The sequence below is a fragment of the Prenolepis imparis genome, unplaced genomic scaffold (genome assembly GCF_030444845.1).
Source record: "Prenolepis imparis isolate NDT839.2.m4 unplaced genomic scaffold, iyPreImpa1.0 SCAF_7, whole genome shotgun sequence".
NCBI lineage: Eukaryota > Metazoa > Arthropoda > Insecta > Hymenoptera > Formicidae > Prenolepis > Prenolepis imparis.
In genome coordinates, this window is record NW_028141165.1 from 1,182,637 (window position 1) to 1,195,334 (window position 12,698).

Below are 12,698 nucleotides of genomic sequence, written 5' to 3' on the forward strand. Positions count from 1 at the left end.
GCCGTTTAACTCGATCATAGCGGCAATCTGGCCTCGTTTCAACCTCCGGTTACTACGACGCTTCCGCTAACAAATAACATTGTCGTCGACCCTGCGGGGGCGTTCTGATTCGATTTGCGCACCGTGAAAGCGCGCCCGTGGAAAGGAGGCGAGCGTGAAACGCGGGGGGATGATGAGGGGGTGAGAGAAGAGAGTACGAGGCGGCGAAAGCCCGGGTTGGAAGGGGAGGGATGAAAGCGCTCGTCGAGGAAAAAAAATGCCGTTATCTCCGCTATTTCTTATCTCGGCAATTTTCAAACGCGGACTCGTATCAATTGTCTCTAGGACGCAGTAGCGCGTGATTGAGCTATTTACGTAAACGAAATAATAAAGACGCGAGATCTCTCTCTTTCTCTCTCTCTCTCTCTCATCTCGGTGCTTGGCGCGCGAGATCCCTATCTACACGGCGTGTTTAAAAATAATTGCCGCGGTAGATTCGACGATAGTCACGGAGTTGCCCTCACCTTAGGCGCTTCCTGGCCTCTCGAGTGGCTCTCATTCTACGATATAAAGGCGAACTCGTCCCTCTTCCGTCGCAGGTCGAGAGGCCCCCGTCCACTCTATCACCGGCGTTTAAAGAAGTAAAGACTAAAGGTCCTTTACGCGTCGAGAGTCGGGACTCGAGATGAACCCGCTCGAAAGCAATTGAGGCTCAATGGGAGCGGACAGACCGGCTCAACACCCAGTTCAAAAGAGACACATATTGCGATTATGCGCGTATTAGAGAAAAAGCTCAACCGAAATCTACTCCCGAACCGATGGATCTCTATCTCGCAGCAATCAAGGGCCGCACTTTATTAGGGCAAATTTCATTCGCTTAGTTTATTCATCAAAAGTTCATACTTTGTATATTTCATTTATATACTAAATCAAGAATTCTTGAAGATTAAATGTGTTTTTTTTTCTCGTGATCTTTCGCGAAGATCTTTATAGAATCTAAGAAACATTTTTCATCTTCTTATGGTTTTTTTTAATATGTCAATTTCGCGAGTCGATCAGCCAAATTGATTTTAAACTAAAAATCACATTTGCTCAAAGTTGGAAACAATATTAACAAAACTGTGATACAATTCGCCGGGGGAACGATCTTTATATGAATATAAATTTTTAGTTTGCACTTTTCAGGAGCTTGGTATCCCGAAAAACAAAATAACACATCAATATATTCTTACGACTTACTGTTAATTATTGATACGCACAAAAGATATAACATCCAAAGGATATAATTGGAAAGTGTCTGTATAACATATATGTCTCTACCTTTTTTTCCTTCAGCGTTTACAGCATTTATATTTATTTTACGATTTTTTTTTACAACTCTTGTATATATTATAATCATAATCGACAAACAGTGTAGTCTTTCTCATTTATAACGGAAACAATTATTACGATTATAACTAAAGGGACAGAAATGCGCCCAGCCCGCGAGAAGGCGTGAGCCGCCTACACTCAAAAACAAGATTACTATATTAGCCTTTAAATATTACAGAATTAGTCTTTGTTTATCGGTCTGTTTTATAGGGAACTTTACTTATAATGGCTTTAAACGGCGTTCATGTCCCATATCATCTCCTTCTCTCTCTCTCTCTCTTTTCGCGCCATCAATAATGGATCCTAACGAGTCTCTACGACTATATTATTTCGCGAAAAAACCGCAAGAATCTCTCAACTTATTAAAAATACACATCGCTCGCGGATGTATTATTGTTGCGCGTCAATATTGTGCACACGAGTATATCTCTCATCCATTCGTTAGGTACCTTTGTAAGGGGGTTTTTCAGGGCGTTGTCTACCTCTGTATAGAGTTAGGCCATTAAACTACATCCGGTATATCCAGGGAAGAGAGAAGATTATCGAAAAATCTCTAAGTATACATATATATATATATAATTTTATGAATTAATAATTAATGTCGGAAATATATACGCGCCACTACGTATATGTATGTGTCTTCGCATGCCGTTCTTGGGCATCGATCTCTCGCGATGGAAGTATTATATTATATTCGAGAAATATTCAAGCCAAGATGCGTGAGCATGCGTAAAAGGGACGATGATGCAAGGAAGATGTCTCGAAATATAATCCCTATAGTTCGCTGAAAAATACCTGATGACGCTGATAATTAAAAGTAAAATGTCGGCGAGAGCATCGTTGTTCGAGATGAACCGAGAGAATTTCACAGATTTCAACAATATATAACGACGCCTCTCTTCTTACGCTCGCTAAGAAATTTTTAACATCCTCGCGCGAAATAACAATTTTTTTTCTCACGATTTAAATCTCTAAGTCTATTATATTAAATGCCACGAGTATTTGCTGGGAGATCAGAACGCGTATGTTTTCGGAGCGTGTGCGCAGCTCTCGAAAGTAAGAAATTAGAATATTTTTGTTCGCACAATACGTCTATAATTAATATACGGCAATAATAAGAGCACGGTTGAAATCATACTCGATAGAATTGTCGCCAAAAAGCAGTCTTGTCAAACGGTCGGTTTTCTCAAACCGTCACCTAAAGAAACGCACTCGCGTTATGTCTTTATAAAGAGAAAAAAAAAAAAAAAGAAAAAAGAAAATATCCGCGGATAAAAATACCATTTGTTCTCTTTTTTTTCAGGGAGGGAGCAAGCGATTAAATTCGCTGGATTAAAAATAAATAAAGCTGTGTAAAATGTAACCGAGCGTCGCGCGACGTAACATTTTCATAATAGCAATGAGATGAGTGGTGAGGTAGCTAAACGCGAAACTACTGCTTAATAATTGCAACTTAATAATAATAATAAAAACAAAAAAACGCGAGACCACATACAACGACGCGCGATACGCTCTCGCTCTCTCTCTTTCTCTAGGATAAGATATATCTTATTTTTAAGAGAACTGCTTAGTCTCGATAGTAATCTTGATTTCAAGCAAGCCTTTCATCAATAAGCGCGCTTTCGTTATAAGAATATGTTGTACATATTAATTAACCGAGAGAAAAATATTAACATATTTCCAAAAAAGAGATATCATTATGGACCAGTCCATAATTAGGATATAACATTGAAACGCTCTAAATTTATAAGCGTAAGCGCGTAAATACATTTTTGAAACTATTCAAACTTCATGTATGTACCCGAGATCTTCAGCGCACGATTTTTGCCATATTTTTCCCGTCAACAATTATTCTCCCATGAAATAACGCACTATTTCGAAAGCTATATATGAAATAGATAACGTAAACTAAATTTTACGTGGTTCGTAAAGACTTTTCTTAAAAAAAAAAATAAAAAAAAAAAAGATATACATCTTTCTATTTTTTATCTATAAAAGACTATTTGCAGCGCATGAAAGCAACAGGTGAGCGAAACGTTTTGCAACTTTACATCATAAGAAGCCACACGAAATTGTTGACTCTGGTACATACAGAAAGCATCAATCCAATTATACATGTTCGCTCAAGCATAACAGTACAAAGAATACAAGTAAATATAAAAAAAATCAAAGAGAATAATAATATTAATAATAATAATAATAATTACAGAGAACCGTTATTAAAACTTCTAACAATAATAAAGGTGAATATCTTTCTTTGAGTTTGTAATAAATTATCAGCTTTTAAAAACGTTCGTACAATTCAGCTAACAATGGCGAAGACGAGTCATGGATCAAGTAAACTACTTATGTTTCATCATCCTCGTCGTAACTTCACTGCCGATATCATTCGCAACGGCACCTGATGAGATTCAAGTGAAAGCGATTCAATTGGCTCGCAACAAAAGCAGACATAACATCGCCGTCGAATGCAAGCGGCATTCGTGAGTAGTACAAATAAGCTGACAAGTTTTACCGTACATTGGATATAAATTCAATAAAAATATATATGAGTTGTGTGTGGAATTCTTTTAAGGAAGGTAACGCGAATTATTATCTCTATTATACTATCGTTTAAATACATATTTGTTCGATGTTCCGTTCTAATTAGTTGCCCTGTATATTCGCTGCTTTGAAAGAAAAAAAAAAAAAAAAAAATTATGCTAAGATTGTAGAATTTGATCGCATACACGCATAGCCGTTCTCTATATAATTTGCACTCTTCTAAAATGCAGGTAGAGATAATGAATATTGCATTGTTTTCCACACATAAACTTTGCCCCGAAACTTATTTATACTACTTTAGAGAGCAAGATCGAAAAAAAAGTTTATCAATGAAGAGAAGGTCTCGAGGCTCTCTGCTTCAACCTGTTCAACAGCGCCTGCTCGCCGTCGTCCTCCGTCGCCTTGGACGAAATTCCGCGAAAACTCTCCGACCGATACTTGTCCCTCAGGAACATCCTCCTCTCCTCTTTGTACTTTTCGATTCTCTCTCTGCACTGCGGGTCGCCCAGATCCAGGCCGCCAAGATTCCTCAGCTGAATCTTCTCCGAGGTGCCGCCGACATTGGGCGTGGAGCAATGCTGCTGCGCGTCCTCGGACGTTTGTTTCCGGACTGATAACGTCGGGATCTCTCCCGTCATCCGATGGAACTTGGCTTCGTCCAGAGATCGACTCAACGCAGCTCGTGTCGCTCTCGCGTGACGAGCCCGCAAACAGGGCGGCAGATGCGACGACGGCTCCTCGGATTTGCCCCTCGCGCAATCCAGTTCCTGCCTCATCCTTCTCTCTCTGACAATCTCCCGGCCGATTTCCGAATCGAAGCTCCTGCGATCTCTGACGGTCTCGCTCTCGTACCTCCTTCTCGCGGACGCGTTTCCCAGGGCGGCACCTCCGGATAATCTCTGTAGAGCCAGTTCCTGCAAAATGGCCGCGGTATCTCGTAGAACCACCGTGTCGTCACCGGCGGTCGGAGACGAGGCGTTGGAAAACGTAGTCGGAGCATCCAGTGTCCGTTCCATCAGCTCGGATGCGCCTTCCGGCGCGTGCGCGACCTCGCAGGGTTCGGCCGCGTTCTCCGAAGGGATTCTCATCTCTACGTTATCTTGCATTTGATTAGTCTGCAAACTAGCCACGCACTTGTGAGCCTCGTCGCTACGTTTGGAAGCGCATTTACGTACTTGTTGCGTATTAGTTTGCTGTTTATTTTGCGTATTATTGTATCCAAAACTTTGGCACTTCTTTGACAGTTCGTTCGAACAGTGGTCGTTGTCGTCACGGTCATCCTGCGTCATGGAAACCGTGCTCCTCTTTCGTTCGTCCTCGGATTTGTCCGAAAATCTTGGGTGATTCATGGTGTGCAGGGAACTCGTATCTCTCGATAGACGGTAATAATTCTCGAAAGTTTCCGTCTCTTTTTCCTCATCGCTCGCCTCGTTCCGATTCGTACCAAATACATTCGCGTTATCGGCTTCGATGTAACACGCGCGAACCTGCTGTTGCTGCTCTCTCGCGTTGGACTCTTGATTGGAGTCGATATCCGCCATCGTGCACGAGTAACGATTGCCGTTCTCTCGATCGCGCAATCGAGAATGGGAGTCGTCCGAAAGATTACCCTCGTTTACAAAATCGAAACTCGTTTGCGGATCGTTCGTGCAGTCTTCCCGCTCGTGTCCGTGATTCTTCACGTACTTCTTCGTATCTGTAACGTCGAACACCATTCTCTCGCTTTCCTGCGTCGATATACGACTTGCCGATTTTGCGTCATCGACTCCGATGCGGAATGCATCGGCGGTCGAGGTCAACGTCAATTCCAACAATGTTTCGGAATCGTTTTCCGGAGATGTCGTTGGATTCGCGCCACCTTCCGAAAAGGGATCGTTAGGGCTGGTCGATTCGCTGATTGGTGTTGCGAGGGAACCAGTCGTTCTTCCGATGATCACCCAATCGCCGGAATCGTTGCTACTGCTCGCCACGCGCCGATTCTCCGTATTGGTGAACACCTTGTCGGAGTCGTCGCAGATTACAAATCCAGACTCTTGTAGTTCCTGCAGAGTTTGCTCGCACGACATCGGAGAATCGAGATCGGTCGTACTGGATGACGGCAATCTCGGTAAATCGGCTACAGCGGCAAGATTATTATCCGACGAATTGGTAGTCTCGTCGCGTTCCTTCGTTGCACTTGCCGTCTTCTCGTCGTACGATTTAGACGAGATCTTTATGGAATCGAGCGAGCTCAATCCGCCCGTCGCGTCCTTGCGAGATATAGTAATTCCGCCAGATTTCGTTTCCCCGCACAGAGAAGACAACCTGTTACATGACGTCATCTCCATGGTATTATTGAAAATGGAAGCAACCGCACTCGACTGACTCGTGGCCTGATTTTCAACATTGGAAAGCGACATGGTTACGTTTCTATCACGCAATTCTACGCGCCCGTCACAAATCATAGTCCTCTCGCATGATCTTAATCCCCTATCTCGATCCTCTAGGTTTATCGATAATCTATGGCTAGAGTCCGACAGCTTCTCCGAAGACGACACGCTAGTTTCCTTCAACTTATTCGCGCTGCTCTCATCGCGCTCATCACCGATTTCTAACGGCAGAGTGAAACTTCGAAAACTTATTCTGGGACTATTGGCCATTGGCGACGCGGAGTGAGACGTGCTCTGCAACGTGGCGGGTGTTAATGGTGTAGAGGCTTCCGATAGTAACGGCAAATAGCCCGGCGTTGGTAACGGAGACGGTGTGTCGATGCTGTGTATATCCGCATTCGTTGATACCATCACCTGAAAGATTTGAAAGATTAGACGTAACGCATATATATATATAAAGTATATAATTTGCAACTAATAGCTGAATATTTTTTATTAAAAACAGTTATGTGTTTTCTTTACACCAATTGATTTCTCTCATTATTTTGTACATAAAAGTATTGAGCTAAGATTATTGAAAAATTAATACTTTATGAGATATTTCATAATTTATGTAAAATTATGTCAAATTAAAGTATACAATATCTTGTAAAATATTCACTTTCCAATCTTATCTCAATACTTTTATCCACACAATAATGAGGGGAATTAATTGGTGCAAAGAAAACATGTAATTGTTTTTAAAAAAAAATATGCAGCTGCTAGTTACAAATTACATACTTTTTCTCAAAAACAACTATTTTCTTTGCATCAATGTATATTCATTTGTACTGTGTACATATACATACATATATGTGTGTTGTGTGTAAATGACGATTTAGTTTACCTGATCGGGACTTTGGCTGTCTATGAAACGCAGCTCGACATCACAGTGCAATCTTTCTTCCAAGCGGGATCGTTTTCTCTTGGATCCACCAGAGGCGGCGGCGCATTGATTACCCTCGTTTCTCTGTCGACGCGGCGATGCTTCCACCGACGCCACCCCGCCACCTTCCTCTTCCGAAAGCATCCTCATTTCTCGCTCTTCTAAATCGAAATTGAGTTGTATCTCTGACAGATCTAATGGTGAGGATGCGTTGGGCGCGTCCGCCAAATGATCAAAGTACGAATCGTGCGAAACGGATCGACTGTGACCGCAGGTTCTGGTTGGAGGCGGTCCTCCCAAGAGAGGACCCAAGCCGTCCTCGCCGTCCAAACTGTCGGCGCTCTTGACCGGTCTCAATCGTCGCAGAGAGTTTAAGGAACTTGGCACTGTTTCTACTTGCGGTGGCGTACCACCGATCTGTCTCGTTTTGCCTACAGCCCCTCTGCCGAACAACGCCCTCCAATTTAGGGAAGGTGATCGCTTTGAGCCATTTCTCTTGCGAGGCAACTCTATGACTGTGTGATAGTGCAACGGTAAACCGGCCGGACCTGCTCCCACTTCTATATAATCGGGTTCACCCCTTAGGCTTCTATTGCGCGCCTCCTCCAGAGTGAGCAATCGCGCTGACGTGGTGATCGCTAATGACTTTGGTCTGCCGACAGGACCGTCCCCGAATATGAGCTCCGCGTAGCAGACTAGAAATTCCGTCACGACCGCTTGGACACCGACACCCTGAAGAGCAGCTACGCCACCCACTTCCAGTTCCTTGCATCTCAACAAATTCGGCGCCCAAACAATGGCCACGTTGCGCGGGGTCATACCTGTTTCCGAACCACGCGCGGCTACCCTTACCAGATGACGCATCAGATATTCTAGTGTCCTGTGCAAAGAATAATTTTAAAATAAGATCATCAATTCACATATCGACGAGATGCGTGATAAAGTGAGAAATGAAACAAGTACCTGTAATGAGGTGGCGGTAACTTTCTAACAGCATCTCTCATTCGTCTCAATCTTTCAGCGTCGCTGCCAGCTTGAACCGCATTAACGAAAGTGGAGTAAAGCTGATACGTGCACAACGGATTCGGCAGCTCTCTAAAGTACATCTTTAACAGCGACGCCACCGAATGAATATCTTGCAGTATACTCTCATCAGAATGCAACGCCGGGACTCGATCTTCGTCGAAAGCGTTCCGCAATTTTTGAATGTTGGAGGTTACACCGCTAAGACGATATATACCGTCGACCAGACCATGTTTCTCTATGAATTCCGCGCAGCATGTCAAAACGGTAGGCACTACAAAAAAATAAATAATTCCTTTCGCTTCTTTTTCATCAATTGATCTGATAATAATATATCTATAAAAAATATGATCAAAATTTATACCATCTTGACCAGAGTTTAGCAAATGTTCTCCCAAGTCGCAACCAAACACTCGCTCCCGCAGTATCCCCGATTGCTTCAATCTTCTCCTCGAAGGCCGATTCAGAATAAAGGATCTGAAGAAGGCGATAAGTTTGCCGTGTTTCCGCAGCACAGGTTTCACCGGTAATCTCGATCTGACTGTCGTCGAAACCGTCAAGTGACGCGGTACCTTGTCACCGATCACAGCAACGCATTCGGCTGGAAAAAATCCAACCGCGAACCCGTGCTTTCCGCGCCACCACGTGCTTTCTCCCGCCGGTGGCATGTCTATGACGGATATCATGTCGCCAACCTGTTTGTCACGTAAATCATCGCTTCGATCAATCATCATCCAAGTCCTCGTAATTTCGTCGCAATTTAACCAACTGCACACGCTCTAAAAGTGAAAGCGAAAGAAGTTACCTGGAAGGAGATCTCATCTTGTGCCTGAGCGGTGTAAGGCCTCACTGCGTACGCCGCGGCGACGGCTGGGGTATTTATAGGACAGGAATCCGACTCGGGCACCAGGATTCTTCTTCCCCGATTATCGAGCTGTAACCAATTCAACACCGGGCCGCAATTTAGACCCTCGTGATTCAATTGCGAGAACCGGCTCAAGTAATCCTTTAATATATCACAGGCATTTTTTGGCCGAACATCTGGAAGCTTCGTTAAGGAGGAGAATTTTCTGTCAAATATGCAACGGTGCAGTTGCTTGTCGAACATGACGAAGTTGTCGTAAGACCTCTGTAGCGTCCAGCACGCATCTCCGGACGTTATTCGAACGGCGTAGCTCTCCGAATCGTTGGTAGATCCTTCGTTGATGGAAACCTGAAAGCCGAGTCGTATCTCGAATCATATATTTCTCCGCTTATCTCGCGCATTTATCATCTTACCTCCAAAGTACTCAGCTCAACGTGCTCGTAATGAAAGTGAGCGCACTCGTCGAGTTTCGGGAAGCGCGCGATATTACTCATGTTGCTGCCAGAGCTAACTGGTGTGCTGAAGTCGTCCGTTCGATTACCACCCAGACCCTGCAATTCCATTCACAGAAAGATGAATTGACGTTAATAAATTGTCTTTGTAAGTTTATAGTAAAGTATAATAAATTATATAAGAATATATAGGCAATAAAAAGGCAAATAAGAGTCAAACATGAGATAAAGAAGCGAGTAAAAGACTCCTAAATAATTTTAGGTATTATTTATTAGTTTAACGTTAAACATTAGTCTCACTTTGGGTCATCTTTAGTAACTGTATATAAATAAAAGATATAAATTATAAATTTAATAAATCCACACAATGTACTTTCAAAACTGAATGACAAAAATCTAATTTTATACAAATGTCACAAATCTATCCAACTGTAGCTGAATAAAATTCAATCAGAAGACACATCTCTCACAGTTTATCATACGATTCATCTACGCTTGATTAACACAGCTTGATTTGCATCGTAAATTCCATCACAAATTCCATCTACAACTATGTAGATATACTTTAGATAAAATAATGAAATTGTTAAAACCTTTGCAGTCTGTGACTCGATGTCTGTGAGCCGATGTGCACGGGGTCTCTCTTGCATCGACGGTCCAGGCATCTTTTCTGTGTGAAAGAACGAGGAGGATGAGGATCTAGGTCTTTGACCCAATTTGCCACGATGACAGCTAGCTTTTACATCCCTCTCAATCGAGCCATTGCCTCTCTCTCAGTTTCTCTGAAAGAGACATAACATTATTATTTCAGATGAAAGACCCGCTGAAAGGTATCAGATAGATATGTTTCATCCGCAACCTCCACAGAATGCTCGCTTTCAATATTAACTTTGCGTTTTTTCCAAATAACAGATTATTATTATTAAAGTAAAAACGCGATAAAAAATTTGCAAGAAAATAAGACTGACGTCCACGAAGAGTACGTCTGCAAAAATGTGTGTTCGCGCAGGAAACATCTGTTTTTCATGAATTGAGACGAGATCCGGTTGCGACCCTTTTTTTCCCAAGTGCGTGTATGGCTCGCCGTACTTCGCGTTGCGTTAACATGCAATGTAACTCACACATGCAGACACGAAAATAAAAATACTAAGTAAAATCCTAAGCAAAAGAAAAGTTTCAACTACACTTGTCTCTCGAAACGTCTCGACAAAGTCGGATAAACATATTTATGATTCTCTTACTCTGTCATTTCTCAAACAATAGCTCTCCACGAGATGTTTTTATCTCAATACAGTCGATATTTTAGGATGCAATAAACACGTAATTTCGACTCTTCTCGTCTGCGACACGATCGGATACGGAATTATTACGATGTCGCAGAAGGCGAGTCTATTGTACGAACGTCTCTCTCTCTCTCTCTCTCTCTCTCTCTCTCTCTCTCTCTCTCTCTCTCTCTCTCTCTCTCTCTCTCTCTCTCTCTCTCTCTCTCTCTCTCTCTCTCTCTCTCTCTCTCTCTCTCTCTCACTCTCTCTCTCTCTCTCGCGCGCGAAAGTGCCAATAACCCGAAAAGCACACACATACATACACGCACGCACGCACACACATACACGTACAAATAGGGTTAAGCTTTTAATATCTCAAGATTGAGACAAGTCTCCCTCGGTTTTTGGCGTCAAACGAGTCATTACACGGCCATATGCCGAGATTAGCGGCTCGCGAAACTGCACCGTAATAAGGGTATATAGCGGATTCGCGCGTACACGCGACTCGCAACATCACGATACGATACGCGTATATTTACATCGCGAAGCGTAAGTCGTGGCTGGAGTGAAAGAAGGAGGCAACGATATCGGATCTCCCCGCACACACCGGCAAAAGTCCGCGAAGGCTCTGGCGAGAGAACAGCTGGGTTTCCGCAACTTCCCCCTCTCTTTCTCTCTCTCGCTCTCCTCCTTCTTGCTTGCCACTGCGTGGACTAAATCTTCTCGCACGGGGGAAATAACGGAGCTATTATGTCACGAGCGATTTCTCTCTACCTCTCTCTCTCTCTCTCTCTCTCTCTTTCAGCCGCACATCCAACGCCCGAACGTCGCGCACGCTCGAACGAGAGGATAAACCTCGAGAAGGGAAGAGGATGGGCCGAAGCGAAGCGCCGGATTGATGCCACTCTACTAACAGGGCCGCACCGAGTGCTCAACGACAGCGCTTTACTACTACCAAGTCCAAGAGAGAGGGAAAGAGGGAAAGAGCAACGCGTCGTCGTCGTCGTCGAAGCGCAGGATACCCACTCGAACGTCGCTCCTGATTTTGAGAACCTCTGTCAGCCGGATACTTCACCGAGGGCCCGAGCCGTGTCCATCCGTCTCCATCCGTCTCCATTTGCCTCCCGTGCTTCGCTTATCGAGGCGACATCGAGGACGTCGGGAGAGCCAACGCGGCTACCTCGTCGCGGTCTTCCTCCCGTTTCTTCCGCGCCGCATCACCGTGAAATCGCGAGACACACGCGGTGCACAATCGCGGTCGAGTTAACCTTCGTCGACTTTAGACTCTTCGACCAGAGACGCTTCCTTCGTTGGGCCACCCAGTGCACCCACCCACCGACCTATGTATATCTACCCACCTATCCTTACCTTATCTATCCTACCTCTATCCACCTACTCCTATCCTACCCCTGACCTAGCGTAACCTAACCCTGAGCTAACTTTACGCGTCTGTCATAAATGTTGCCTTTTATGCGCGACTGATATTATTTATATTAATTTTTTTTAATTCTCTAATTATATTACATATTTATTATTTTAAAACTGTTCGCTGCAGCGTCTCTCTCTATATATTGCACAATAACATATTATACATAATAATTTAACAAACTTGATTTATTAATATTTACATATATATACATAAATGTGTATAATTTTACTATTAATTGATTAATTTATTAATTATCAATTTAGAGTAAAAAGACTAATTCATTAAACTTTTTCACCAACAGAATATATTAATTTATAATTTAAATTTACAATGGGAGCTTGCCAAGAAATATATATAAAAACAGTGTCACAAAATTGATTATCAAATAGAAAAATTTTCTATTCGATAACCAATTACATCGCATTGTGTCTATTTGTATTTTTTTTACTGGAAAACTTCCATTGTCATATCTCTTCGTT

General features: G+C 43.1%; 1 protein-coding gene across 1 annotated transcript; it reads right to left on the reverse strand.

Annotated features, from left to right (window-relative positions):
- Positions 1–1,102: 1,102 nt before the first annotated feature.
- On the reverse strand, positions 1,103–10,255 carry Cdgapr (GTPase-activating protein CdGAPr). The gene is made up of 7 exons (XM_083042966.1): positions 10,122–10,255; positions 9,490–9,627; positions 9,017–9,424; positions 8,576–8,906; positions 8,152–8,485; positions 7,150–8,068; positions 1,103–6,677 (listed from the first exon to the last, which is right to left on the reverse strand). The coding sequence occupies exons 1-7, from the start codon at positions 10,191–10,193 to the stop codon at positions 4,221–4,223; spliced, it is 4,659 nt and encodes a 1,552-aa protein (XP_082899092.1). The 5' UTR covers positions 10,194–10,255; the 3' UTR covers positions 1,103–4,220.
- Positions 10,256–12,698: the final 2,443 nt, after the last annotated feature.